At 46.3% G+C, this 25,396-nt stretch overlaps 1 protein-coding gene across 4 annotated transcripts in view; it reads left to right on the top strand.

Moving 5' to 3' along the window:
* LOC115119488 (forkhead box protein P4-like) overlaps window positions 1–25,396 on the top strand; it is a 180,648-nt gene that overhangs the window by 30,534 nt on the left and 124,718 nt on the right. For all 4 annotated transcript variants that reach the window (XM_065001867.1, XM_065001866.1, XM_065001869.1 and 1 more), the window contains exon 2: window positions 25,231–25,396. This exon is cut by the window's right edge and continues 15 nt beyond it. In XM_065001867.1, coding sequence (XP_064857939.1) covers window positions 25,241–25,396 — 156 coding nt within the window. In that variant the 5' untranslated portion in view covers window positions 25,231–25,240. The remainder of the gene's footprint in view (window positions 1–25,230) is intronic.

Genomic DNA, 25,396 nt, shown 5'->3' with positions numbered 1-25,396 from the left:
GGTTTAGCTAAATTAATTTATTCTGTCACCTTCAGCGTAAACTTCTCTTAATAGGGTTAATTTGTTTCACAGTGAATCTCTTCTATCCTGAATGGAAAACACATGTTTAAATACATTCCTGATGACTGTAACTTCAACACAGGTTCTACTCCTGATCTAAATTCTAAGCGCTATCAGTCGATGAAGTTCTGAAAACATGATTACATTTAGTAACACTTGAAGATATTGTTTGAGTGTTTATGAAGGGTTTTAAAGTAGCCTAGTTAATACACTGTTAATAACTAATAGTTAATAAACTATCATACTATATCTACCAATGATTTATAGCTGTTTATTATCAACTTTATATTAATAAATCGACTTATAAATCATCTAAATGTAAAGTGTTGTCTTGAATTCCAGACTCTAAACCCTAGATTGTGGTGGACGTGACTGCTTGGGTTCCCAGGGGTCTGAACTGTCGTCATGTGACGGCCCGATGTGTTTTTTCTCAGGGGAGACTCGCCGTTCTTTAGTAACAATCGTTCCTGATGTTAAACCCATCAGAAGTCTCCCTGTGCCACGGGATCTCTATTAATCTCCCGTGTGTGTGTGTGTGTGTGTGTGTGTGTGTGTGTGTCAGGGGTGAGGGGTGAGCCACAGGAAAGTGGAATACCTGAGCGGATTACTGTGATCCCAAGGACACTTTGTGTGTGGCGACATTCAAATCCAAATGTATTGTTAATTGACTGACCCTTTGGTGTTTTGTCTTTATTTAACTGGGCATTGGAACAACCCCCACAGGTCACTACGCTGGTTTACAAACACCTGGACTTCCACTGAGTAAAACTAAATGACACGTACATTTGTTTTTATCTTCCAAACGGAAACTTATCAAGCGATTCAACAGAGTTTGGGATGAGCTGGAATTGGCTAAACAAAGCATCCGTGTGAGTGTGTGTGTGTGTGTGTGTGTGTGTGTGTGTGTGTGTGTGTGTGTGTGTGTGTGTGTGTGTGTGTGTGTACTAACCCCTCCCAGTACTGCTGGTTTGGTTTTGATCTATGGGGTCACTCTTTTTGGCCTTCTGGGTTTCATCTTACACGGGTAAATTATACTCAATCACTGAAATTACATCCTACACAGTACGGCCTTCTCTCTCTCTCTGTGTTTCTTTTCGTGTGTGTGTGTGTCTGTGGACCAGAGCCTGTATTGGGGTTAGATGACGTCAGTCCAACAGGGCTATTCTGTGTCTGTTTTGATTAGGCTGAACAAAATTCGACTTGCAGCTGTGTGTGTGTGTGTGTGTGTGTGTGTGTGTGTGTGTGTGTGTGTGTGTGTGTGTGTGTGTGTGTGTGTGTGTGTGTGTGTGTGTATGAGTTCGTGGAAACAGGTTTATTTCCGTGGCAGTGTATGTATAAGAGTGGGTGTTGGGTGGTTGGCAGTAATAGGGAGGCCATTTTGAAGCTGATGCGATAAGCGGGTCTGTGGTAGAATGGTAGTACTGAATACGTTTAAAAACCCAGCCGGTCACCTTTAAACAGCATGACTGTGTTGGTCTGTTTGTCTGTCTCTTCTGGGTCTGTGCCCTTGGTCCCGACACACTCTAGAGGGTGAGGTAACAGAATGGAGAGAGAGAAAGAGAGTGAGAGAGAGAGAGAGAGAGAGAGAGATAGAGAGAGACCTCTGCCAACACTCACAGCTCCAGCATGTCCGACACCAAGCCTTCCACAGGCCGTGCTGCACGTCTGTCCATTGTCTTCTTCATTGATCACTGTCTCTCTTTTTTCTTCCTTTCTTTTCCTCCTCCCATCCCTTTCCCGTCTCCTCTCCAGCACTGTGCTGCTTCATATTTTCGTTGTTCTCCAGTTTTCTGAAGTTATTGCTGGAGCAGGGCTGTGGCGCCTTGTGTGTTAGTGAAAAGTGAGCGCCAGCAGGACGATGGGGAGGAATGACTAGTGTGTGTTGAATGTGTGTGTGGGTCCAGGAACACACAGCGTCAGAGTTTATACAATCTCTTTTTGTGACCTGCTCCTTCCTTTATTACTTTTCTGGCACCTGCACTGTTTTTCAGACTGTGTGTGTGTGTGTGTGTGTGTGTGTGTGTGTGTGTGTGTGTGTGTGTGTGTGTGTGTGTGTGTGTGTGTGTGTGTGTGTGTGTGTGTGTGTAGTTTTGGAAATGTAAACACAGCTAAAATACATCCAGATGTTACCAGCTGCATTCAGCCACCACAAATACTGGGCAGGGAGCTGGTGTGTGGGGTGGGTCGGTGGGTTGGTGGGTGGGTGGGTGGTTGGTGGGTGGGTGGGTGGGTGGGTGGGTTGGTGTGTGGGTGGGTGGGTGGGTTGGTGGGTGGGTGGGTCACTCCAAGTTCCCCACAAACCACACATGGACAGACACAATGATTGTGTGATTTCAAGGTATGTCTGATCTCTTTTGTATGGGTCTGTCTGTCTGTCAGTGTGTGTATGTGTGTTTGTGAATGTATCACAGGAGGCTGCTGAGGGGAGGACGGCTTATAATAATGTCTGCAAAGGGGTGAAGGGAATGGCATCAAACACATGGTTTCCATGTAAACTTTGTGTTTGATGTGTTTGATACCATTTCACTGGTTCCGCTCCAGTCATTACCACGAGCCCATCCTCCTCAATTAAGGTGCCACCAACCTCCTGTGGTCTGTGTCTGTGTCTGTATGTGTGTGTGTCTATAGGTGTGTCTGTCTGTAGGTGTGTCTGTCTGTAGGTGTGTCTGTGTCTGTAGGTGTGACAGTGTCTGTTGGTGTGTCTGTGTCTGTAGGTGTGTCAGTGTCTGCATGTACTCAGAGGAATCTATTGGAAACGCTGTGTGTGTGTGTGTGTGTGTGTGTGTGTGTGTGTGTGTGTGTGTGTGTGTGTGTGTGTGTGTGTGTGTGTGTGTGTGTGTGTGTGTGTGTGTGTCTGTGGGTTCCTGCTGGATGGGTGTTGTATACACTAGGATCCACCACAGCTCTGTAGTAAAATACTGCTACATGCAAATAATGCAAAACCGGTTGAGCATGATAGTGCTTCTATAAAACGCATTGAGCCTGTAGACCCCTCATTACACTAGAGAGACCCTTTACAGAGGTCCGTTCCCATCCTAAACCCTCTAGTATAGAAAACACACTGCAGGCTGCCACACGGGTGCTGGATTTACCCCCTGATTTAGATATGTTTCTGCTCATCATTTCCAACATTTTGGTGGACTATTTGTTAGTCAACTTGTCTTTAATTAGATAAATGCTTCTTCTCTTCTGTCATTGTATGCTGCCCTAGAAGAGGAAATAAACCCCTGCTCACCAGAATGATGTCATAAATGATAGATTGAATGCTTCCATCTCGTTGACATCAGTAAAGTTTTCCCTGTCATCGCTGCTTCATTCGCAGAGCAAAGACGTTTAGTGACCGGGGACAAAATGCAAACACTTAAAACACAATTTTTTTCAAATGACATCAGTTTGACCGGTTGTAAGGAAATAGAAAGCTGTGAAAACGACCCAACATGTTTCTGATAAGAATCCAGTTCGGCGTGGATTCACATTTTATGTGGTTGAAATAGTATCAGCTTTTATGATGCTGATAAAGATAGCACCGCTACAGACGGTCCCTGACTGCACATTCTCATTCTGTCATGATGCTGAAAGAAAGAAATCATATTTCTCCACTCCTTTTCCCGAGTCAAAATGTACATTTGGTGTATAATTTTACTGCAAAAAAATTCATAATTCTGCATCAGTTAATATTAAGGCTACGTGCAGGTTATAGACCAACAGTCAGTGTCCAGATATCAGTTTCACCAATCTTGAACAGTAGGCAACAGTTCCCTTGACATGTCATAGGCCTATTTGAAGTCCCCATCTTGTGAATGTATAGTATAGTGCTTCACAATCATCACACACATTATCACTGCTATCATTCTCTTTTAGCGCTTCACCAAATCTTTTCCAAACATGACTTTTCTGGCCCTCCCTTTCAGCTCTCCATTTAGCAGATTTTCTCTTAAGAAAATCATCTCTGGCATTGTGTCCTTTTTGCCTCAGAGAATCAACATTTACTTTTTCAGACAGTTCCCAAAATCGTTTGCCGATTGGCGTGCAGGCTATTTGGGGCGTGTAAAGATAGGCCCTAAATCTTAGGCCAGAAAGAAACACATCGATGTAGCCTGTAGATATAAATTGCACAATAATTTAATGTATTTGTATTTTTTAAGGTATAGTTTTCCCTTTATTCAACCCGCCCATATATATCCGCGGGAACTGTGAGTTAGGAGTCAAGCCGGGCATCACTCACACACACATACACACCTGCTGTGGTGGTGGCTGGTGGGCTGTGGGTTTTGGGGTGGCGGGTGGGGAGGTGTTAATTGGTTGACACAGGAAAAAATCACCACCGCTCTGATCAATTCTGAGAGGCCCTGACACACACACACACAAACGCACACATCTCTGTAAAACACTAGCCAGCACTAGCACTGCTAACCACCATTTTAATTTGGCATAATTACGATGGAAAGATTGGGTTCAACCGCACAGCGTGGGTGTGTGTGCAGGGGGCTGAGTATTCTCTGACACCTGGTTCTAATTGCAAGGCGAACACTGTTAATGTTTGTTTGCTAAATGCACATTAAGTGTCCACATATACACACACTGACCTGCGTGTTTACAGAGAGAGGAGTTCCACCAATTAGCAGATCTCTTCAGCGATTATAATGTGGTGATCTGATATCATGATTTTATTATTCTCTCACTTTGCAACAGGTGAACACATTTAAATGTCAGCTGGAAATGACGGCTCTTTGGAATAATTATGCTGTGTGTGTGTGTGTGTGTGTGTGTATGTGTGTGTGTGTGTGTGTGTGTGTGTGTGTGAGTGTGTGTGTGTGTGTGTGTGTGTGTGTGTGTGTGTGTGTGTGTGTGTGTGGCCGTCCTTTGGGAGTACTTAGGAAGTGAAGGCGTGGGGTTTCTCAGTCCTCTCTCGCTCATTAGTGTGAATATGGAGAGTAGCATAAAATTAGTCTCTGACGCCTCTCTCTGTGCTATAACACTCAGTGTTTACTAACAGACATGGATAACTAACATACTCTATGGAGTGCTTTAGAGCCCTGAACACTGAGACAATTCTTAGTCAACTCTTTATTTGGACATGTGTGTGTGTTCCTCCAAAGCACACCCTAACAGCATCTGTTCTGGTCCTATGGCCTTGCCATGCCCTGGCTGCTTGTTTGGATTGGTCCTTCCAAACATACTATTACTGGAGGCTTCCTCTCTGCTCCCTACTGGGGCCTGCACTTCAGCCTGCTAAGCTCTATTCCTGGACCTAGGGCTAATTTAGCACTGAGCTACACGGCAGGTAGGTCCTCCTCTCCTCTCCTCTCCTCTCCTCCAGCCATGCCTCATAGACTATTTGCCAAATGCCACCCAATACAGAACCCCACCGTATCCAACATATAACCCCACCACAACACTCCACCCAGCTACAATATAGCAACGCTACTGCATGTCTTCAAAGGCTTCTAGAGGGGCACGTTCCCTCAGTTTGATAGTCATGCTGTCATGACACAACAAGTCTATCTTGTTCTGTAGACAAACACACCATGATGGGCAACAAAGAAGAGAGCAGGAAAGCCTGCATCTTTACGACACACACTCAAACTATTTATTTTATTTCACCTTTATTTAACCAGGTAGGCTAGTTGAGAACAAGTTATCATTTACAACTGCGACCTGGCCAAGAATAAAGCAAAGCAGTTCGACACTTAGAGAAAGGAGAAGGAAGAAAACGGAATACAAGCAAGGGATTTAAGAGAGAGAAGGAGAGAGAAGGAGAGAGAGAGGGAGAGAGAGAGGGAGAGAGAGAGAGAGAGAGAGGGAGAGAGAGAGAGAGAGAGAGAGAGAGAGAGAGAAAAAAGAAGAAAATAGAAGAAAAGAGAGAGAGGGAAGAGAGAGAGAGAGTGAGAAACAGAGAGAGAGTGAGAAACAGAGGTGGTTAGGACAAAAGCAGTATTGTATCATATGAAATGACTTTAGAGATTTAAAAGTCCCTTTGAGAGCCAGGTCATAAAGCCTGGAGACAAGCCTGGCAGCCCATCCCAGAGCCAGACAGGTCTGGCAGGCGAGCCCAGAGCCAGACAGGTCTGGCAGGCGAGCCCAGAGCACAGTGCTTCCAGGAAAAGGAGATGTAAAAGTCAATTTGCCGTGAAAAAGGTAAACAATCGTAAATGACAAATATGCAGGTTTTTTCCATCGCTCTTTATTTCATCCCTTGTTTTTTCACTGTTATTAAAGAAGACGGATGAAGGGAAGAACAGAATTAGAAGTCAGGGGTCCATTGTGAGGGATACCAGACACGTTTAGAGAGAGAGAGATTCCACCCTCTTTACCTCTCTCTCTCACTCCTCCCTCTTCCACCCCTCACTATCACACAGGCTTGAAACGATCAAGCTGTGCATTTCACCCTCACCAATGGAGAATACACACACACACACACACACACATGCATGCACATATGCACTTTCACACACCCACACACACACACAGAATGCAAGCTCTCCTACGCCCAACAATAAGAAATCACCGTTTTTAATTGAAAAAGCAGAGGTCGATGTAACCCATGGCTGGAGAGCGAGACAGAGAGAAAGAGAGAGAGAACCTCAGGGGCCTGTTTGGTCAGTAAGGGCCTCAGAGGCCACAGCAGACTCCTCCATTAGCTGAACGATCTGAGCCCAGGGGAGGTGTGCATTAAGCAGCAATTTGCCCAAATTGCTCATAACATTGATCTGGCAAGTTAGTTTCTTATTTGTGTGTCAGTTAATGCTCTTTATTTAGCATTGTATTGATATGGGATTGAGTTCCAAGTCCCAGTACTGAAATGTGACTCTGTGAGGATAGGCTGAACTAATAGGATAGGCTAGCTCCAAGCAGTTTAGCTCCAAGCAGTTGATCTCCAAGCAGTTTAGCTCCAAGCAGTTGATCCCCAAGCAGTTTATCTCTCATATTACAACATACTACATAGGGATATTATTACTGTCGTCTGTGTCACTATCAGATTTGACATCATGAACTGCTAATCTCCGCTAACAGATGCTTTTGTATGACTGTTTGGAAATCTTGTTGATGTCTTGTTGATGTGTGTCAAGGAATCTTTCACCCCGTCCTGAATTGTGTTTTAAGGAATATAATCTTCTTTAATGTTTCTCTCCTGGTGTGGTTGAGATGAACAGATCTGCAGTGACTTGCTGAGAAAAAAGACAAACATATTTCCAAGGCCCGAATTAGCCCACTTTTACTGCCCCTAGATAAGCTATTTTCTCCTCTCTCTCCCCTCTCCCCTCTCCCCTATCCCCTCTCCCCCTCCCCTCCCCCTCCCCCTCTCCCTCTCCCCTCCCCCTCTCCCCTCTCCCCTCTCCCTCCCCTCTCCCCTCTCCCCTCTCCCCTCTCCCCTCTCCCCTCTCCCTCTCCCCTCTCCCTCTCCCCTCCCCTCCCCCTCTCCCCCTCTCCCCTCCCCTCCCCTCTCCTCTCCCCTCTCTCCTCTCCCCTCTCCCCTCTCCCTCCTCTCCCCTCTCCCCTATCCTCTCCCCTCTCCCCTCCTCTTCCCTCTCCCCTCTCCCCTCTCCCTACCTCCGTCCCTCCCTCTTCTGAAGTCTGCTTAAGCAAAATGCTCCTCATCACTGAGTGTGCTTGGACACCACAGACAAAAGAGGAGCAGAGGGGACGGAGTGGCAGAGGGAGGGAGAGAGGGAGAGAGGGGGAGGGATGCAGAAGGAGAGAGAGAGAAAAGGGAGGCGGAGAGAGAGAGAGGGCGGTAAAGAGAGAGAGGGCAGCTCATGCAATAAAAGATGAGTCTTCCTCTTAATTCTTCATTGTCTCTGTACCTTCTGCTCCTGTTAAATATGTGTTTTCTAGTGGTGCACAGCTGCTGGTTTCCCCACTCAACCTGCGTGTGTCTGTCTGTCTGTGTATTTAGTTTGTGGTGCAGTTGTTTGTGTGTGTGACGCTGTGTGTTTAGTTGTGGTTGTTGTAATTGCCTGTGGAGAAAAGTGTTCTTCTGAATATACAGTATCTGAGTGAAGCAGCCGTGGTTCAGGAGCCTTCTAGTCTTAATGAGGTCAGCATCCACTCCCATACTCCCAGCTGGCTGCAGTGTTTACACATGTAACACTAACCACAAACAACAAGCATGCATCATGTTGTCTTTTCTCTAGTCTTTGTTTTGTCTAGTCTGTCTCTTTTACTCCCCCCCCCAACCCCAACTCTTCCCACTCTGTGTGTTGACCAAGGCTAAGTTGGACTAACAGGTGGGGGACATCTTGATGGTGTGTGCTGTCTGGTCGCTCCCATATACGTCTGCCTACACACACACACGCACATGTGCGCACACACACACACACACACACGCACACACAAACACACGCACACACAAATGAGTCAGTGTGGCTGGAGATCAGATTCTCTAATAGCAGAAGAATGTGGTGTCATGTGGCGGGCTGTGTTGTGTGTCCAAGGCCCATTTTCCACTGCAGCCAGACACACATTCATACTGCTTCCTGCCCCAGGGTCTTCCTCTGTCTTCCTCCCCTCTCCCCTCCCTCTCCCACTGGCTAAAAGGGATCCCCTCTCTTTCTTTCTACTGATTTTTAAAATAATTTCCCCCCTTTCTCTTCCTCTCGTTCTTCCTCACTTTCCTCCATTCTTCTCTGTCTCCATCTTTCCCCTACAACTTCTTGTCTTGTTGATGCTGTCTCAGGTAGTCATTTCTCTGAAAGGCCATGCAGTGTCTGGAGATCCTCAGTATGTAGGGCCAGTGACAGGGCTGGAGTGGACTGGGTTTAGTCTGGTCTATTCTGGGTCTACTCTTCATAGTAGGCTGTAGATTAGTACATGCCGAGTAGTCGTGGTTTTCCAGTAAAGCAGGGCTGTCTTGACAGGAACACACACATCCAGTACTGTCTGAGTCACAATGGAGATTCAGACACTGTTAGAGATGGTTATTACTGAGGAAATGGAGGTGGATTAGGAGGAGAAGTGTCATTCTGGCTGGAAGAGAGGGAAACACACAAACACATGGAGCACAGTTTAAACTGAGCCTCAGCCAGACTTCCAGTTAATGGAACTCTTAACTAGGAGAGGATCAACTTTAAACAAACCCAGACAGAACTTTAAAAATCACATTCAAATACTTTAACCTTGAAATGTGCCCTTGCCAAAGCGCCAGACTGCCTTTTTCTTCCTCTGTTAAATGTTTGAATGTTTGATAGTTTCAGGTCTATAGCAGAACCCGCGCGGGAATTAATGTCATTCATATGCCCCGCGGAAATTACTTTTCAAATGCATATCATCTAAAACATGCAAATGAGGCTGACTTTATGCTCCCTGTTTAATATGAATTATCATTTTGTGAATACCTATTATTACTGCATTTCTCCAATTATATTGTTCTTTTTTTTCCACTTCTGCATACGGACAGGAGCGTGCGCGCAAACACACACACACACACACACACACACACACACACACCCAGTTTGTGATGGTATTTCTTTGTGATGCGTGTATTTTAATGAGGAGTAATAAGGATGGTAACGACCCAGTCCACTCCTCTTCCTCTTCTCCCGTCGCGGTATGGGGGAATGATTGGGGTGAGGAGGATGGGTGTCAGGTTCTGATTTAAAAACTAAATACACCAAAGTTACACGGATGGAGCGCAATTGTATCATCCAAAACCATTTTCTTTAAGTACAAATGAAAATAAGACATGCAATACAAGTTGTTCTTGGTGAATTCTGAATTAGCCAAGTGAAATATTAATGTGTTTTAAAAGTGAACAGTGCATGTTTATCTTTCAGCCCTCGCTGCTTCTGATAGAGGCGTCAGCAGGGAAGTGAATGCCCTTGTCTGAGACCAAGTGTTTCTTTTCTTTTTTCCTACATTGAATTGAAGGCCTTTTTCAAACGAATTACTCTTTTCATTTATTTATATTGCAGCATAAATTATTCTATTAATATTAGTATGTTCCAAATCAGTAATAATTCTCTTGGTGTTAGCTCTACTCCTGTTCATTAGCATGTCACTTTAACAAAGATTTTTCTTTCTCTTCTAAATTATAAAAGAGACATTTTTTAATGCAATGAGAACTGCCTTAGAAAGAATTAATATTTTAGTTTTGCTCCAAAAGACAAAACATGGAGAAAAGAGAGAAAGAATTGCAGGAAACTAACAATTACCAGATTAACAATAAAGACTATCAGTACAAACTGAGTCTGGTTGTCCTGCTTCTACCCTTTGAGGTGTAGAAAAACAGCAATAAACATAGTGTGTGTGTGTGTGTGTGTGTGTGTGTGTGTGTGTGTGTGTGTGTGTGTGTGTGTGTGTGTGTGTGTGTGTGTGTGTGTGTGTGTATGTGTGTGTGTGGATATCATCTAGGCCTAGCATTTTTTGGATGTGGTGTGTGAATAAATTAATGCTGTGATGCCTTGGACGAAGTTCAAAAGTACTAAAATTCAATTAATTTGAAAGTGGACATGCTATCGTTTCCCCCGCATGTCTCCTTTAAAGTCTACCCTGTTTTTATTACGGACTTATTCAATTACATTTGATTAAACCCTCTCTGATCCAATCTATTAATTAACTGGGAAATGCAAAGTGGCTGACTTGAAAGCAGATGTATAAAATTATATCATGTCCATTTTTTTCATTCTTTTTTTTCCCGTCCTCGTTTTTTAATTCCGTTTCAGCACTTTATAAAGACATTTCGCCGCTCGTTTCCAGGTGAAATTAAATCTGCGTATTTGTTTTATCTACCTAGTAACCGTTTTGATTGTGTAAATAAAAATCTGTTTTTGCCTCAGGCATTTGACAAGCACAATTACAGTAATTCATATAGCTAAATACAGTCTCGTTTCCACAATAAAAAAATAAAAAGCAAAACACCCAGAATTGAACATAGTATTCCTACAGAAATAATTAAAGGTTGATTCATCTGTGTAATGGAGTTTACAAGGTTGTCATAGTGGAATGTGTAGGATATCCAGGTCAATATTTGCAGGGGGATCTGATGACTCCACAAGGCTGAGAGAAGGCTAACTCACTGTTTCACACAAGTGATCCATTCATACAGCAGACCTTGTATTGGACTGGGGGAAAGATCATATCACACTGCTTGTTCCACATGGAGATATATGTTGAATATATGGAAGGTTGTGACAACATTTAGAACAGCACATGTATTTCCTGACAGACCAATGTGTGTGTCGGTTACTTAGACAACAAGCAGAGACAGACCTTATACCATGAAACAGTGGAGGGATTCAGTTTGGTGTAGAAGCCTCCTGTTGTATAATTTAACGTGGAGAGAAACTAAATGAAACACTCTTTGACTAGAGTGACATGCACACACACACACACACACACACACACACACACACACACACATGCAAACACAGACATACAACGACGCAGGATGAATTACTACCACCAATCTGAATCTTTTGATTCATGTGACACCTGTCACTCTCCGAATGCTGTGATACACACACACACACACACGCACACGTCAGGATCTTTCCCTGTCTCTGTGCTGTGTCAGGAAGACAGAAGCAGAGAGCAGGGCGGATGTTTAGGCACGAGGAAGACAGACTCACGTACAACTATCACTCATCCCTTCCTTTATTTCTCTTTCTTTCTTTCCTCCCTCTCTTCTTCATCACTGTTCATTTCAGGTGTAATAAGTATCATTTTGTTTTGACACCACAGAGGTCTGGATAAGCGTTTTGATTGAGTACCACAGGGCCCTCCATTTAACCTCTCCTCGTTTTCACCATCACACCATCCTCTCCCGTCTCAGACCACCCGTCATCCCCTTCTCTTTCCCTTCTTCCCCCTCCCTGCCCACCCTCTCACCCCTATAGTCATTCCCCTTAACTCACCCCTCTCCCTCTCCCTCTCTCTCTCTCTCCATCTGAAGGTCATTCTAATAAAGGTATCTCATAGGACCTAGCTGCTAATTGCTTAGCGGTGCGCTAGCTGGTTTCTGATGGTAAGAAAGAAACCACCTCTGTTCTCTTTCTCTCCCATTCTCTCTCTTTCTCTCTACCTCTTTTTTCTCTCTCTCTCTACCCCCTCTAACCTCTGTTCCGCCATGTTAAATACAATCAGGGTATTAGCACTGTGGACTGTCATACGCTGCCCTTACCCCTAACACTGGAGATAGAGGGAGGGGGAGAGGGAGGGGGAGAGAGGCGGGAGACAGAGGGGATTATTCATCCTCATGATCACAGGATGATGTTTAACCGGCCGATATCTTGACCCCTATTCCTCACACACACACACACACACACACACACACACACACACACACACACACTCACAATCATAACCCTCAATTCTTCCGACTCGCGATTTTTCCTCAGATAAATGAGGTGTGTGAGAGGCCTGCTCCTTCTCCAAATATTTGTCTGAGTGTGTATGTGCATGCATCATGTGTGTGTGACCATGTGTATGTGGAGATCTCTACTTTTAGACAGCAGTCTACGGGGCAGGCTGGTAAATCACTTACTGCACTCTAAAAAGAGGGGTCGGCATGGAGGCAGGAGTGTATGTTTGCCCCGGTCACTCACACACACACGGAGCGATCTCATCGGTGTGGAATGTGGTGTGTGTTTACCTATGGCTCCTAAACCCACCTGACTGAGAGTTCTAATCTTTATGGGCTCGGCAAACAGGGACTTTGTCTTCACAGAACCACAGACTCTCACACACACACACACACACACACACACACACACACACACACACACACACACACACACACACACACACACACACAGACATGCCCAGACAGCCTCAGCACCATAGGTCCTGACTGTAGGTTGTGGCTCGGTGTGTTTTTTTAATATTGCCTTTTTATTATTGTCTCCTTCGGTTCAAGACACTCCTCCTCTAGCTGGCCTCCTTTCCCTCTCCCTCCTTCTCTACCTCTCCTATTCCCCTGTCTCTCTCCTCTCTCTGTCAGGTTGATCCCTGGCCATGATCATTGAATTGTTCTTTATCTACAGTAGATGAGGAGAGGAGGAGATGGGAGAGAGAGGAGGAGATGGGAGAGGAGGGGATGGGAGAGGAGGAGATGGGAGAAGAGGGGATGGGAGAGGGTATGGGAGAGGAGGAGATGGGTGAGGAGATGGGAGAGGAGGATATGGGAGAAGAGGGGATGGGAGAGGAGGAGATGGGAGGGGATGGGAGAGGAGGATATGGGAGAAGAGGGGATGGGAGAGGGATGGGAGAGGAGGGGATGGGAAGGGATGGGAGAGGAGGAGATGGGAGAGGAGGGGATTGGAGGGGAGGGACAGGAGGGAGAGGAGAGGAGGAGATGGGAGAGAGAGGAGTAGATGGGAGGGGAGGGGATGGGAGAGGAGGAGATGGGAGGGGAGGGGGTGGGAGAGGAGGAGATGGGAGGGGATAGGAGAGGATGAGATGGGGGTGGGAGAGGAGAAGATGGGAGGGGAGGGGATGGGAGAGGAGGAGATGGGAGGAGATGGGAGGGGTGGGAGAGGAGGGGATGGGAGAGGGGAGAGGAAGGGATGGGAGAGGAGGGGATGGGAGAGGGGAGAGGAAGGGATGGGAGAGGAGGGGATGGCATGGGAGAGGAGGAGAGGGGATGTGGAGAAACACACAGGGGAACTGTTCTTAGACTGGAGGTTCAGCTTAAAATGTGATGCTCACACACACTACTCCAGTTGTTGGCAACAAGCAACAAAACCGTCTCCCTAGGGGATTTTTTGGGGGCCCCCCAAAGTTTTTAGCCATCCAGGATGCCCAAAAAGCAAATCAGCAAAAAAAAAAGGTTTAATTTGGAAATCTGATTAGAAGTATTCCCACGTTTGATCGTGTCTCAATGTAATGAAGGTATGAAGTTATTGTTATTTCTCTCTTTTAGGCTTAGTTGTGGTCAATTTGCAGTTTACAAATGATTATAATTATGTTCCGACCCCGACCATCCAAAAATTGTCCTGTGGCTGAATCTAGTTGCCTATCCCTGCTCTACTCCAACTGTCTGATTGGCATTATAGGCTGTGAGCTGTGTGTAGTTCCAAGAAGTAGTTAAGCCTGTATGTTAGACTAGATCAGCTGGGTAGGCGCTGGGAAGGGGCCAAGTCTGTCTGTCTCTCTCTAGGCCTGAGACCCTTTGAAGCCGCCCAGCCAGCTTTAATATTCTTGGCCCGTAGCTCGCTGCTCTCTCCTGTCTGTCTGGGGGCTAATGCAGCTCACCTGCTAGCACTGGATACAGGCCAGCCAGAGCTAGCATTAGCTTAGCCATGCACCAAAGGCTAACTTGCTAGTGTTGGAGAATGGGCCAGAGCAGCCCGAGACAGGTAGCCTTAACCAGACATATAGCCGCAAGCTAAAGGCAACTAGCAACCACTCAACTGGGCTGAACGAAAGGATATCCACTCTGTAGCAGAGGAGGAAAGAAAAGAGAGTGAGATAGAGGGGGAGAAAGTGATACATGTATGAATAAAGAGAACGGGAGTGGGGGGAGAGAGAGATGTCTGAATAAAGAGAGAGGAGTGAGGGGGGAGAGAGATGTCTGAATAAAGAGAGAGGGGGAGTGAGGGGGAGAGAGAGATGTCTGAATAAAAGAGAGAGGGTGAGGGGAGTGAATGATGTCTGAATAAAAAAAGAGAGGGTGAGGGGGAGTGAGAGATGTCTGAATAAAAGAGAGGGTGAGGGGGAGAGAGAGAGAGATGTCTGAATAAAAAGAGAGGGGTGAGGGGGAGTGAGAGATGTCTGAATAAAAAGAGAGGGGGGAGAGATGTCTGAATAAAAAGAGAGGGTGAGGGGGAGTGAGAGATGTCTGAATAAAAAGAGAGAGGGTGAGGGGAGTGAGAGATGTCTGAATAAAAGAGAGAGGGTGAGGGGGAGTGAGAGATGTCTGAATAAAAAGAGAGAGGGTGAGGGGAGTGAGAGGTCTGAATAAAAGAGAGAGGGTGAGGGGGAGTGAGAGATGTCTGAATAAAAGAGAGAGGGTGAGGGGAGTGAGAGATGTCTGAATAAAAAGAGAGAGGGTGAGGGGGAGTGAGAGGTCTGAATAAAAGAGAGAGGGTGAGGGGGAGTGAGAGATGTCTGAATAAAAAGAGAGAGGGTGAGGGGGAGTGAGAGGTCTGAATAAAAAGAGAGACGGTGAGGGGGAGTGAGAGATGTCTGAATAAAAAGAGAGAGGGTGAGGGGGAGAGAGAGAGATGTCTGAATAAAAAGAGAGAGGGTGAGGGGAGTGAGAGATGTCTGAATAAAAAGAGAGAGGGTGAGGGGAGTGAGAGATGTCTGAATAAAAAGAGAGAGGGTGAGGGGGAGTGAGAGGTCTGAATAAAAAGAGAGAGGGTGAGGGGAGTGAGAGATGTCTGAATAAAAGAGAGAGGGTGAGGGGGAGTGAGAGATGTCTGAATAAAAGAGAGCGGGTGAGGGGGAGTGAGAGGTCTGAATAAAAAGAGAGAGGGTGAGGGGGAGTGAGAGATGTCTGAATAAAAAGAGAGAGGGTGAGGGGGAGAGAGAGAGATGTCTGAATAAAAGAGAGACGGTGAGGGGGAGTGAGAGATGTCTGAATAAAAAGATAGAGTGATGGGGAGAGAGAGAGATGTTTGAATAAAAAGAGAGAGGGTGAGGGGGAGTGAGAGATGTCTGAATGAAAAGAGAGACGTTGAGGGAGAGAGAGAGAGAGATGTCTGAATAAAAGAGAGACGGTGAGGGGGAGTGAGAGATGTCTGAATAAAAAGAGAGACGGTGAGGGGGAGTGAGAGATATCTGAATAAAAAGAGAGACGGTGAGGGGGAGTGAGAGATGTCTGAATAAAAAGAGAGACGGTGAGGGGGAGTGAGAGATATCTGAATAAAAAGAGAGACGGTGAGGGGGAGTGAGAGATGTCTGAATAAAAAGAGAGGATGATGGGGAGTGAGAGATGTCTGAATAAAAAGAGAGGGTGAGGGTGAGTGAGAGGTCTGAATAAAAAGAGAGGGTGATGGGGAGAGAGAGAGAGAGATGTCTGAATAAAAATAGAGGGTGAGGGTGAGTGAGAGGTCTGAATAAAAAGAGAGGGTGATGGGGAGAGAGAGAGAGATGTCTGAATAAAAAGAGAGGGTGATGGGGAGTGAGAGATGTCTGAATAAAAAGAGAGAGGGTGAGGGGGAGTGAGAGATGTCTGAATTAAAAGAGAGACGGTGAGGGGGAGTGTAGTGGTGTTTGGGGATTCCTGCTTTCCTCTAACCTGGAGGTTATTAAAACATCTTCTGTCTGCAGCTCAGAAATGACACACATCCTCTTTTCTTTCGTCCCGTTGACAGAGCAGAGGAGGAAAGAGGACAGGTAGTTGACTGTACTGCAGTGTTGGTCTTTTGGGTGGTTGAGGACACACACACAGACACACAAACACACACACAGACACACCAAAATGTAATGCCAAGTGCAGCAGTGTGCCATGGCTACAGAGAGAGCCAGTATGTGTGTCCCTGCGTGCATCTATGTGTGTGTCTCTCCAGAGCGGACCCCCCTCCTATAGAAGAGGAATGGTTGAGTCCTCAAGCTAAGCTGTCTTCAAGCGAGGATCTTTCCTTTACTGTCAGGACATTCCAGCCTGTCCTAATGTGGATCAGGGGGAGGTGAGGGAGGATAGGCAGGCTGAGAGGGGCGAGAGGGAAGGGTTGAGGCCTTTGATGGTGCTGGTGCAGGCAGGCTACAGGGGAAGTTCAGGGTGGAGAGGGAAATACGGGGTTACATCTGGACAGAGACATTAGGCCATATGGACACACTATTCTCCCTCTCTCTTTATGACAAACACATATACACATACACACACGTACTATGTGCACACACACACACAAAGCATAAAAGCACCTGCCCTCTGGCCTACGGCCTAGCTCACACAAACACACCCTGTCCTTCCTCTAGTGACTCAAACAAACAAACAGAGCCAGCATTCATTTATCTACACACACATATACACACACACCCACACACCACACACACACTCTCTTTCACAAACACTCCCTGCTCAGAAACCCAGTGTTTACAACAGAGAGTAGAGAAAACTGCATTCAAACAGAAAAGTGTTCATTTTAGATACGCATTTCTTGAATGCTCTCAGTTTAAGAAAAGATACAGGGAGCGCGACAACACATTAGACTGGAGAGCAGAGCAGAGCAACCTTCATATTCACAGTAGACTGGAGAGCAGAGCAGAGCAACCTTCATGTTCACAGTAGACTGGAGAGCAGAGCAGCCTTCATGTTCACAGTAGACTGGAGAGCAGAGCAGAGCAACATTCATGTTCACAGTAGACTGGAGAGCAGAGCAGAGCAGAGCAGCCTTCATGTTCACAGTAGACTGGAGAGCAGAGCAGAGCAACATTCATGTTCACAGTAGACTGGAGAGCAGAGCAGAGCAGAGCAGCCTTCATGTTCACAGTAGACTGGAGAGCAGAGCAGAGCAGAGCAGCCTTCATGTTCACAGTAGACTGGAGAGCAGAGCAGAGCAACCTTCATGTTCACAGTAGACTGGAGAGCAGAGCAGAGCAGAGCAGCCTTCATGTTCACAGTAGACTGGAGAGCAGAGCAGAGCAGAGCAGCCTTCATGTTCACAGTAGACTGGAGAGCAGAGCAGAGCAGAGCAGCCTTCATGTTCACAGTAGACTGGAGAGCAGAGCAGAGCAGAGCAGCCTTCATGTTCACAGTAGACTGGACAGCAGAGCAGAGCAGCCTTCATGTTCACAGTAGACTGGAGAGCAGAGCAGAGCAGCCTTCATGTTCACAGTAGACTGGAGAGCAGAGCAGAGCAACCTTCATATTCACAGTAGACTGGAGAGCAGAGCAGAGCAGAGCAGCTTTCATGTTCACAGTAGACTGGAGAGCAGAGCAGAGCAGCCTTCATGTTCACAGTAGACTGGAGAGCAGAGCAGCCTTCATGTTCACAGTAGACTGGAGAGCAGAGCAGAGCAGAGCAGAGCAGCCTTCATATTCACAGTAGACTGGAGAGCAGAGCAGAGCAGAGCAGCTTTCATGTTCACAGTAGACTGGAGAGCAGAGCAGAGCAGCCTTCATGTTCACAGTAGACTGGAGAGCAGAGCAGAGCAGAGCAACCTTCATGTTCACAGTAGACTGGAGAGCAGAGCAGAGCAGAGCAGCTTTCATGTTCACAGTAGGTTCTCAGCATGTGGTTTTGCTAGCTGCCCCTGAAGAGGAGTGTTTGGGTGAGACTGTTTATGCTATTATCTGCATGTGTTGTGTGACTGGGTTATCTAAATCCTGTGGGGTTTTATTTAGTAGGGTTCGAGATGTTCTAGTGGAGATCAGACTGCACAAGGAGCTCTGTTTCAGTGGCCTGGAGGAGAGATAAAGGGAGATAGATAGATAGAGAGGGATAAAAGGAGAGAGATAGATAGAGAGGGATAATGGGAGAGAGATAGATATAGATGGATAATGGGAGAGATATAGATAGAGAGGGATAAAGGGAGAGAGATAGATGGAGAGGGATAAAGGGAGAGAGATAGATAGAGAGGGATAATGGGAGAGAGGTAGATAGAGAGGGATAATGGGAGAGAGAGAGATAGATAGAGAGGGGTAATGGGAGAGATAGATAGATAGAGAGGGAAATCAGAAAGAGAGATAGATAGATAGATAGATAGATAGATAGATAGATAGATAGATAGATAGATAGATAGATAGATAGATAGATAGATAGATAGATAGATAGATAGATAGATAGATAGCAGCAATATTTGTGACCTGTTGCCACGAGAAAAGGGCAACCAGTGAAGAACAAACACCATTGTAAATACAACCCATATTTATGCTTATTCATTTTATCTTGTGTCCTTTAACTATTTGTACATTGTATATATATATATAATATGACATTTGTAATGTCTTTACTGTTTTGAAACTTCTGTATGTGTAATGTTTACTGTTAATTTTTGTTGTTTTTACTTTATATATTCACTTTGTATGTTGTCTACCTCACTTGCTTTGGCAATGTTAACACATGTTTCCCATGCCAATAAAGCCCTTGAATTGAATAGATAGATAGATAGATAGAGAGGGAAATCAGAAAGAGAGATAGATATAGAGGGAAATCAAAAAGAGAGATAGATAGATAGAGTGGGAAATCAGAAAGAGAGATAGATAGAGATGGAAATCAGAAAGAGAGATAGATAGATAGAGTGGGAAATCAGAAAGAGAGATAGATAGAGATGGAAATCAGAAAGAGAGATAGATAGAGAGGGGTAATGGGAGAGAGATAGATATAGAGGGAAATCAGAAAGAGAGAGGGCATAGGCATAAAAAAGTAGAGAGCTGGTGTGGCGATAGACAGAGAGAGTGAGCAAGAGGGCGTGACAGATGGAGAGAGATGTGGAGATGCGTTGGCACTGACCATATACCTCCCTACCCCCCCCCCCCCCCCCTCCCTCCTCCCTTCCCAGTTCCCTGTATTAATAAGCAGCGTTCCTGGGAGCTGATGCAAGGCAGGGAAACAGTCATTCAGGGAGCAGTATAAATATTCCCACATGAGGCTTAACATGATAAAGACTTAATAACCCAGTAAGCTGCTGTAAACACACACACATACACACACACTCTTTAGCATGCACACGCACATACACGACACACACGCCACAAATATACTTGCACACACATACAGGGAGGGGGAGGAGTTAACTGCAGGTGTGCAGGAGTTAAGCCAATCAGAGCTGTGCCTCAGAGAGGGGTCATTACACTGCAGAACATGTTGAAAGAGAACAAGGGATGAGAGAGAAGACAAAGAAAAAGGAAAAGTGAAGAAAAAATTAAGGGAGAAAAAAATATTCAAACCAAACTGACATTGGGTTAGAATTTGGAGCCGAGGTAAGCAGGGGGATTACATTGTGTACCATCACATACTTTATTGTTGTAAAATGTTGTTATTGTATAGTTGACTGAAGACTACAGTGTATTCCTGCTCTGGAGCTGCTAATCATAAACAGTTTGTCAACAACATGTCTGTCTCCTGAGAGAATGTGTCTGACAGTGTGTGTGTGTGTGTGTGTGTGTGTGTGTGTGTGTGTGTGTGTGTGTGTGTGTGTGTGTGTGTGTGTGTGTGTGTGTGTGTGTGTGTGTGTGTGTGTGTGTGTGTGTGTGTGTGTGAGAGAGAAAGTTATTATTATGAAGAGAAAGTTCTGGAAGTGTACTGGCCTGTCTCCAGTGCTCTCAGGCAGCTAGCCAGTGATCCTTGTATTGTGAGCTGTAGGACAGGGAAGAGATGGCATTACTGAGGGATTGGGCTGGGAGACAGACCGGAACAGACTGGATCTACACCACAAACCCGTAGGGGAGAAGGTGGGAGGGGAAGTGAGAGGGAGGGGGATCTTGGAGTTGGGAGAAGGGAGTGATCGGTGTGAGTTTTGGGAATCAGTAAGACTCAATCCCCCCAAAGTCTTTAGAGTGAGTAGAGAAGAGGAGGGGGGTGTTCACTACTCTCCTCTACTCGTCTCTCCTTCGGGGTAGTGTGGTCTGGCCTTGAGAAGCTAATATGGCTGCCCAGTCTGTTGGTTTGTGTCACTTTAGATAATGGTGCAACCTGGACTCAGGGGTAGACGTAACATAGTAATGTAAATCCAGAACACACCAATACCTTTCATATGGTATTTCTTAGTTTGTGGATGTCCGTCATCCATTTTGTATGATATGCTACGAATTACAATTAGTATGATAAGTTACGAATTTGCAATACAGATGATATGTTACGAATTCCAATTTGTTGTAGCTAACATTAGCTAGGTAGCTAGGTTGCTTAGGGTTAGGGGTTAAGGTTAGTGTTAGGGTTAGGGGTTAAGGTTAGGGAACGGGTTAGCTAACATGCTAAGTAGTTGCAAAGTAGCGAAAATGCAAAAGTTCTCAGTGATGAGTTTTGAACACGCAACCTTTGGGTTGCCAAACATTCACATTATGCGCCCGCCCACCCATCCATCCATCCATCCACAACAACCAACATACTTTCCTGGATTTACCGTTACTATGCTGCGTTTAGTCTATGATACCAGGCTGGATAGTGGGATGAGGAGGGATGACTCATACAGGGTTATCAGTGCTAGTGGGTGGGAGGTGTTTAGGTAAGTACCTCCTCTGTGCGTTGTGCCTACACAAGGCCTTCCAGCAGGTTTTTACCCAGGAGCCTTTGCAGACGCTACCTGTAGTAACAGGACGTACTGTATGATCCACCCAACTTAATTAATTACACATGCCAGAGAGAATTTCTCTCTCTCTCTCTCTCTGTCTCTCTCTCTCTCTCTCTCTCTCTCTCTTTCTGTCCTGCAGCTGAGGCATGTTCTGTCCCATCCCCTCTCTCTTCTTCTCCATCCCAATTAAAAGGCAGAGGAACACTTTATTCCCCCTCTATCCCAAACATTATGTATCCCTCTGATCTGTACACCTCCTCCTTTCTCTCTCCCTCCTTCTTCCTCCATCCATCCATCCCTCCCTCTCTCCATCCCTCGGGGTAGTGGAATGCTTCTTCCTGCTCTCTCTCAGGTCAGGGGTTCAGCTGCAGGGGGTTTGGTTTGTGTTTGTGTTTCTAACTCGTCAGGGCAGGCCTCTGCACGGGAAGCTTTTCTGCTCTGCCAGATACACTTAAAGGGGTGTGTGTGTGCGCTGCGTCTTCTGTCTCACAGCTCTAATGAAAGACTCTAGTCTAGGATAGATTTATGCCCGTGTCTCTCCCTTTGACCTCCTATTACTGCAGCTATATACACCCATTACAGGATATGACATTACAGAACCGTAGTATACCACACCGCACTGCTCTGTGTATGTCTATGTGTGTGTGTTTGAGTGTGTGTGTGTGTGTGTGTGTGTTTGTTTGTGTGTTTGTGCATGGATGCTTGTGTAACTGTTTAAAAGTGACAGGTCCCCCCACCAACCCTTGTTCACCTTCAAGCTCTTTCTGCAAACTCTCTATATCTTCCTCTCCTGGAGGTCTGCCGTATAGAGAGGGGCAGTGATAGCTAGTAGAGGGTGATTCATGGTTAGAGAAATGTACGAGGCGTCTGCTGTGAGATGAAGTCAATGAGCTGTACAGTCTGGAGGAAACTCAATCTGTGCCTAAAGACCCTTAAAGACCTTCTAATGCACTCAGCACAGCATAGGAGCAGCTACTACACCTGTTCTGTTATGGAGGGAGGGAGACTACTGGCCACACATGACTGTCTTCACACAGACAGAGAGAGAGGGACACAATGGGGCTCACACAGATCTGACTGTAGGTCCACGGGGGAGGGGATGGGGGTGAGGAAGACGGGTATGGATGTGTGAAGAGAGAGCCACGGTAAGGGGGAGGAGATGGGTGGAGAGGGCGAGGGAGGAGTGAAGGAAGAGGGCAGGCTGAGGTTTAGGCGTTTACTACCTGTAAATGTCAGGTAGGGTGGAAGCCACTGGCTAGCAATATTTGGATGTACAACTGTGTGTGTGTACGTGCGTGTGTGTGGCTGTTGGGAGGGGAGATGCTTCAGTGTGATTTGTTGTTGTCAGCTGTTGTTGTGGTGAACCAATACAGCTTGTCTTTCACACCACGCACTGTATTCATAACTAAGGAACACACCCACACACACCCTTTGGGCTTTTGTTTTTCCACAAGCATCTGGCAACGTTCCATTAGCAGCGCCACTAGCATTCTCACACACTCACCTACTGTCGCATGGACACACACACACACACACACACACACACACACACACACACACACGTGCGCACGTGCGTAAATACACAACATTTGTACCTGCTCTTGCTTCGGAGCAAAACAAAACATAAATTATCTCATGAAATACCTCTCCTTGCTCCACCCAAAGGCAAGGCGGGTGAAATACAGACACACACACATTTGTCACATAATGGGTGGAATAACTCGATGGCATTTTGTTCGCCCTTGCAGAAACAAACACAGAGAAAGTGTATTTCTAAAACTGGGAGCAGAAAGCATAGATTGGGTTCATCATTAACAGTTCACAGGCCCAGATCAGTTGGAGCTTGTTATCCTTTCTCCTTCGCCTTCTCTCTTTCTCTGTCTCTCCTTTCCTCTCTCCCACGCTCATTCTTTCTCCTTTGCCTTCTCTCTTTCTCTGTCTCTCCTTTCCTCTCTCCCACGCTCATTCTTTCTCCTTCTCTCTTTCTCTGTCTCTCCTTTCCTCTCTCCCACGCTCATTCTTTCTCCTTCTCTCTTTCTCTCTCTCCTTTCCTCTCTCCCACGCTCATTCTTTCTCCTTCACCTTCTCTCTCTGTCTCTCCTTTCCTCTCTCCCACGCTCATTCTTTCTCCTTCTCTCTTTCTCTGTCTCTCCTTTCCTCTCTCCCACGCTCATTCTTTCTCCTTCTCTCTTTCTCTGTCTCTCCTTTCCTCTCTCCCACGCTCATTCTTTCTCCTTCTCTCTTTCTCTGTCTCTCCTTTCCTCTCTCCCACGCTCATTCTTTCTCCTTCACCTTCTCTCTTTCTCTGTCTCTCCTTTCCTCTCTCCCACGCTCATTCTTTCTCCTTCACCTTCTCTCTTTCTCTGTCTCTCCTTTCCTCTCTCCCACGCTCATTCTTTCTCCTTCACCTTCTCTCTTTCTCTGTCTCTCCTTTCCTCTCTCCCACGCTCATTCTTTCTCCTTCACCTTCTCTCTTTCTCTGTCTCTCCTTTCCTCTCTCCCACGCTCATTCTTTCTCCTTCACCTTCTCTCTTTCTCTGTCTCTCCTTTCCTCTCTCCCACGCTCATTCTTTCTCCTTCGCCTTCTCTCTTTCTCTGTCTCTCCTTTACTCTCTCCCACGCTCATTCTTTCTCCTTCGCCTTCTCTCTTTCTCTGTCTCTCCTTTACTCTCTCCCACGCTCATTCTTTCTCCTTCACCTTCTCTCTTTCTCTGTCTCTCCTTTCCTCTCTCCCACGCTCATTCTTTCTCCTTCACCTTCTCTCTTTCTCTGTCTCTCCTTTCCTCTCTCCCACGCTCATTCTTTCTCCTTCGCCTTCTCTCTTTCTCTGTCTCTCCTTTACTCTCTCCCACGCTCATTCTTTCTCCTTCGCCTTCTCTCTTTCTCTGTCTCTCCTTTCCTCTCTCCCCACGCTCATTCTTTCTCCTTCGCCTTCTCTCTTTCTCTGTCTCTCCTTTACTCCTTTCTCCCACGCTCATTCTTTCTCCTTCACCTTCTCTCTTTCTCTGTCTCTCCTTTCCTCTCTCCCACGCTCATTCTTTCTCCTTCGCCTTCTCTCTTTCTCTGTCTCTCCTTTCCTCTCTCCCACGCTCATTCTTTCTCCTTCGCCTTCTCTCTTTCTCTGTCTCTCCTTTCCTCTCTCCCACGCTCATTCTTTCTCCTTCGCCTTCTCTCTTTCTCTGTCTCTCCTTTACTCTCTCCCACGCTCATTCTTTCTCCTTCACCTTCTCTCTTTCTCTGTCTCTCCTTTCCTCTCTCCCACGCTCATTCTTTCTCCTTCGCCTTCTCTCTTTCTCTGTCTCTCCTTTCCTCTCTCCCACGCTCATTCTTTCTCCTTCGCCTTCTCTCTTTCTCTGTCTCTCCTTTCCTCTCTCCCACGCTCATTCTTTCTCCTAAAGATGCATCCCGCGCCTGTGTTCCAACAAACTCACAGAGACGCATTTTGTCGTGAACACGCATCAAACATCCTCCACTCCAAGACAAGCCTGCTCTGTACACACACAGCATCTCTGGATATTGTAGAAAGTTGGGCTTTTCTACTGATGCCTATAAGGGTTGTCTGACTCTTTCAGCCCTGTCTTTCTCCCCCCACACACTCAGGAAGGCTCAAGTGTTGCTATGACCACATGAGAATGGCAGTGTGGGTGCATACTGTACTTGTTTACTTAGTGTTATCAAGGCTGGCAGATAAGCCAGCACACACACACACACACACACACACACACATACACACACACACACCCTGAGAACACGGGCATTCTGCAGAGCTCTTCTCTCCAGGGCTAGGCCATAAAGCTCACTGTGTGTGTGTGTGTGTGTGTGTGTGTGTGTGTGTGTGTGTGTGTGCGTGCGTGCGTGCGTGCGTGCGTGCGTGCGTGCGTGCGTGCGTGCGTATGTGTGTGTGTGTGTGTACTTTAGTTTCCCAACTCTTTTGTTTGTTGACCCAGACTCCTCCAGCTCCAGAGCAAACTGCCATGGCTGCACTCATTCACCATCACTTAATCTCTGCTTACCTTTCTCTGTCCTCTCCTCCTTCTCCTCCCTCGCTCCCAGGTGCCACGTGATGATGGTGGAATCGGCCTCTGAGACCACTCGAACTACGCCCTCCAATCAGAACGGAGTCAGCAGCCTCAGCAGCCATTCGGACGGCGGGGGAGGGAGAGAAGGCGGGTCCAACGGGGACACCAATGGGGAGATCAGCCCAGTGGACCTACTGCAC

Source organism: Oncorhynchus nerka, linkage group LG15, assembly GCF_034236695.1.
Source record: "Oncorhynchus nerka isolate Pitt River linkage group LG15, Oner_Uvic_2.0, whole genome shotgun sequence".
NCBI classification, from domain to species: Eukaryota; Metazoa; Chordata; class Actinopteri; order Salmoniformes; family Salmonidae; genus Oncorhynchus; species Oncorhynchus nerka.
The sequence above is the reverse complement of the archived record's forward strand: the minus strand, read 5'-3'. Positions and strand labels throughout refer to the sequence as shown.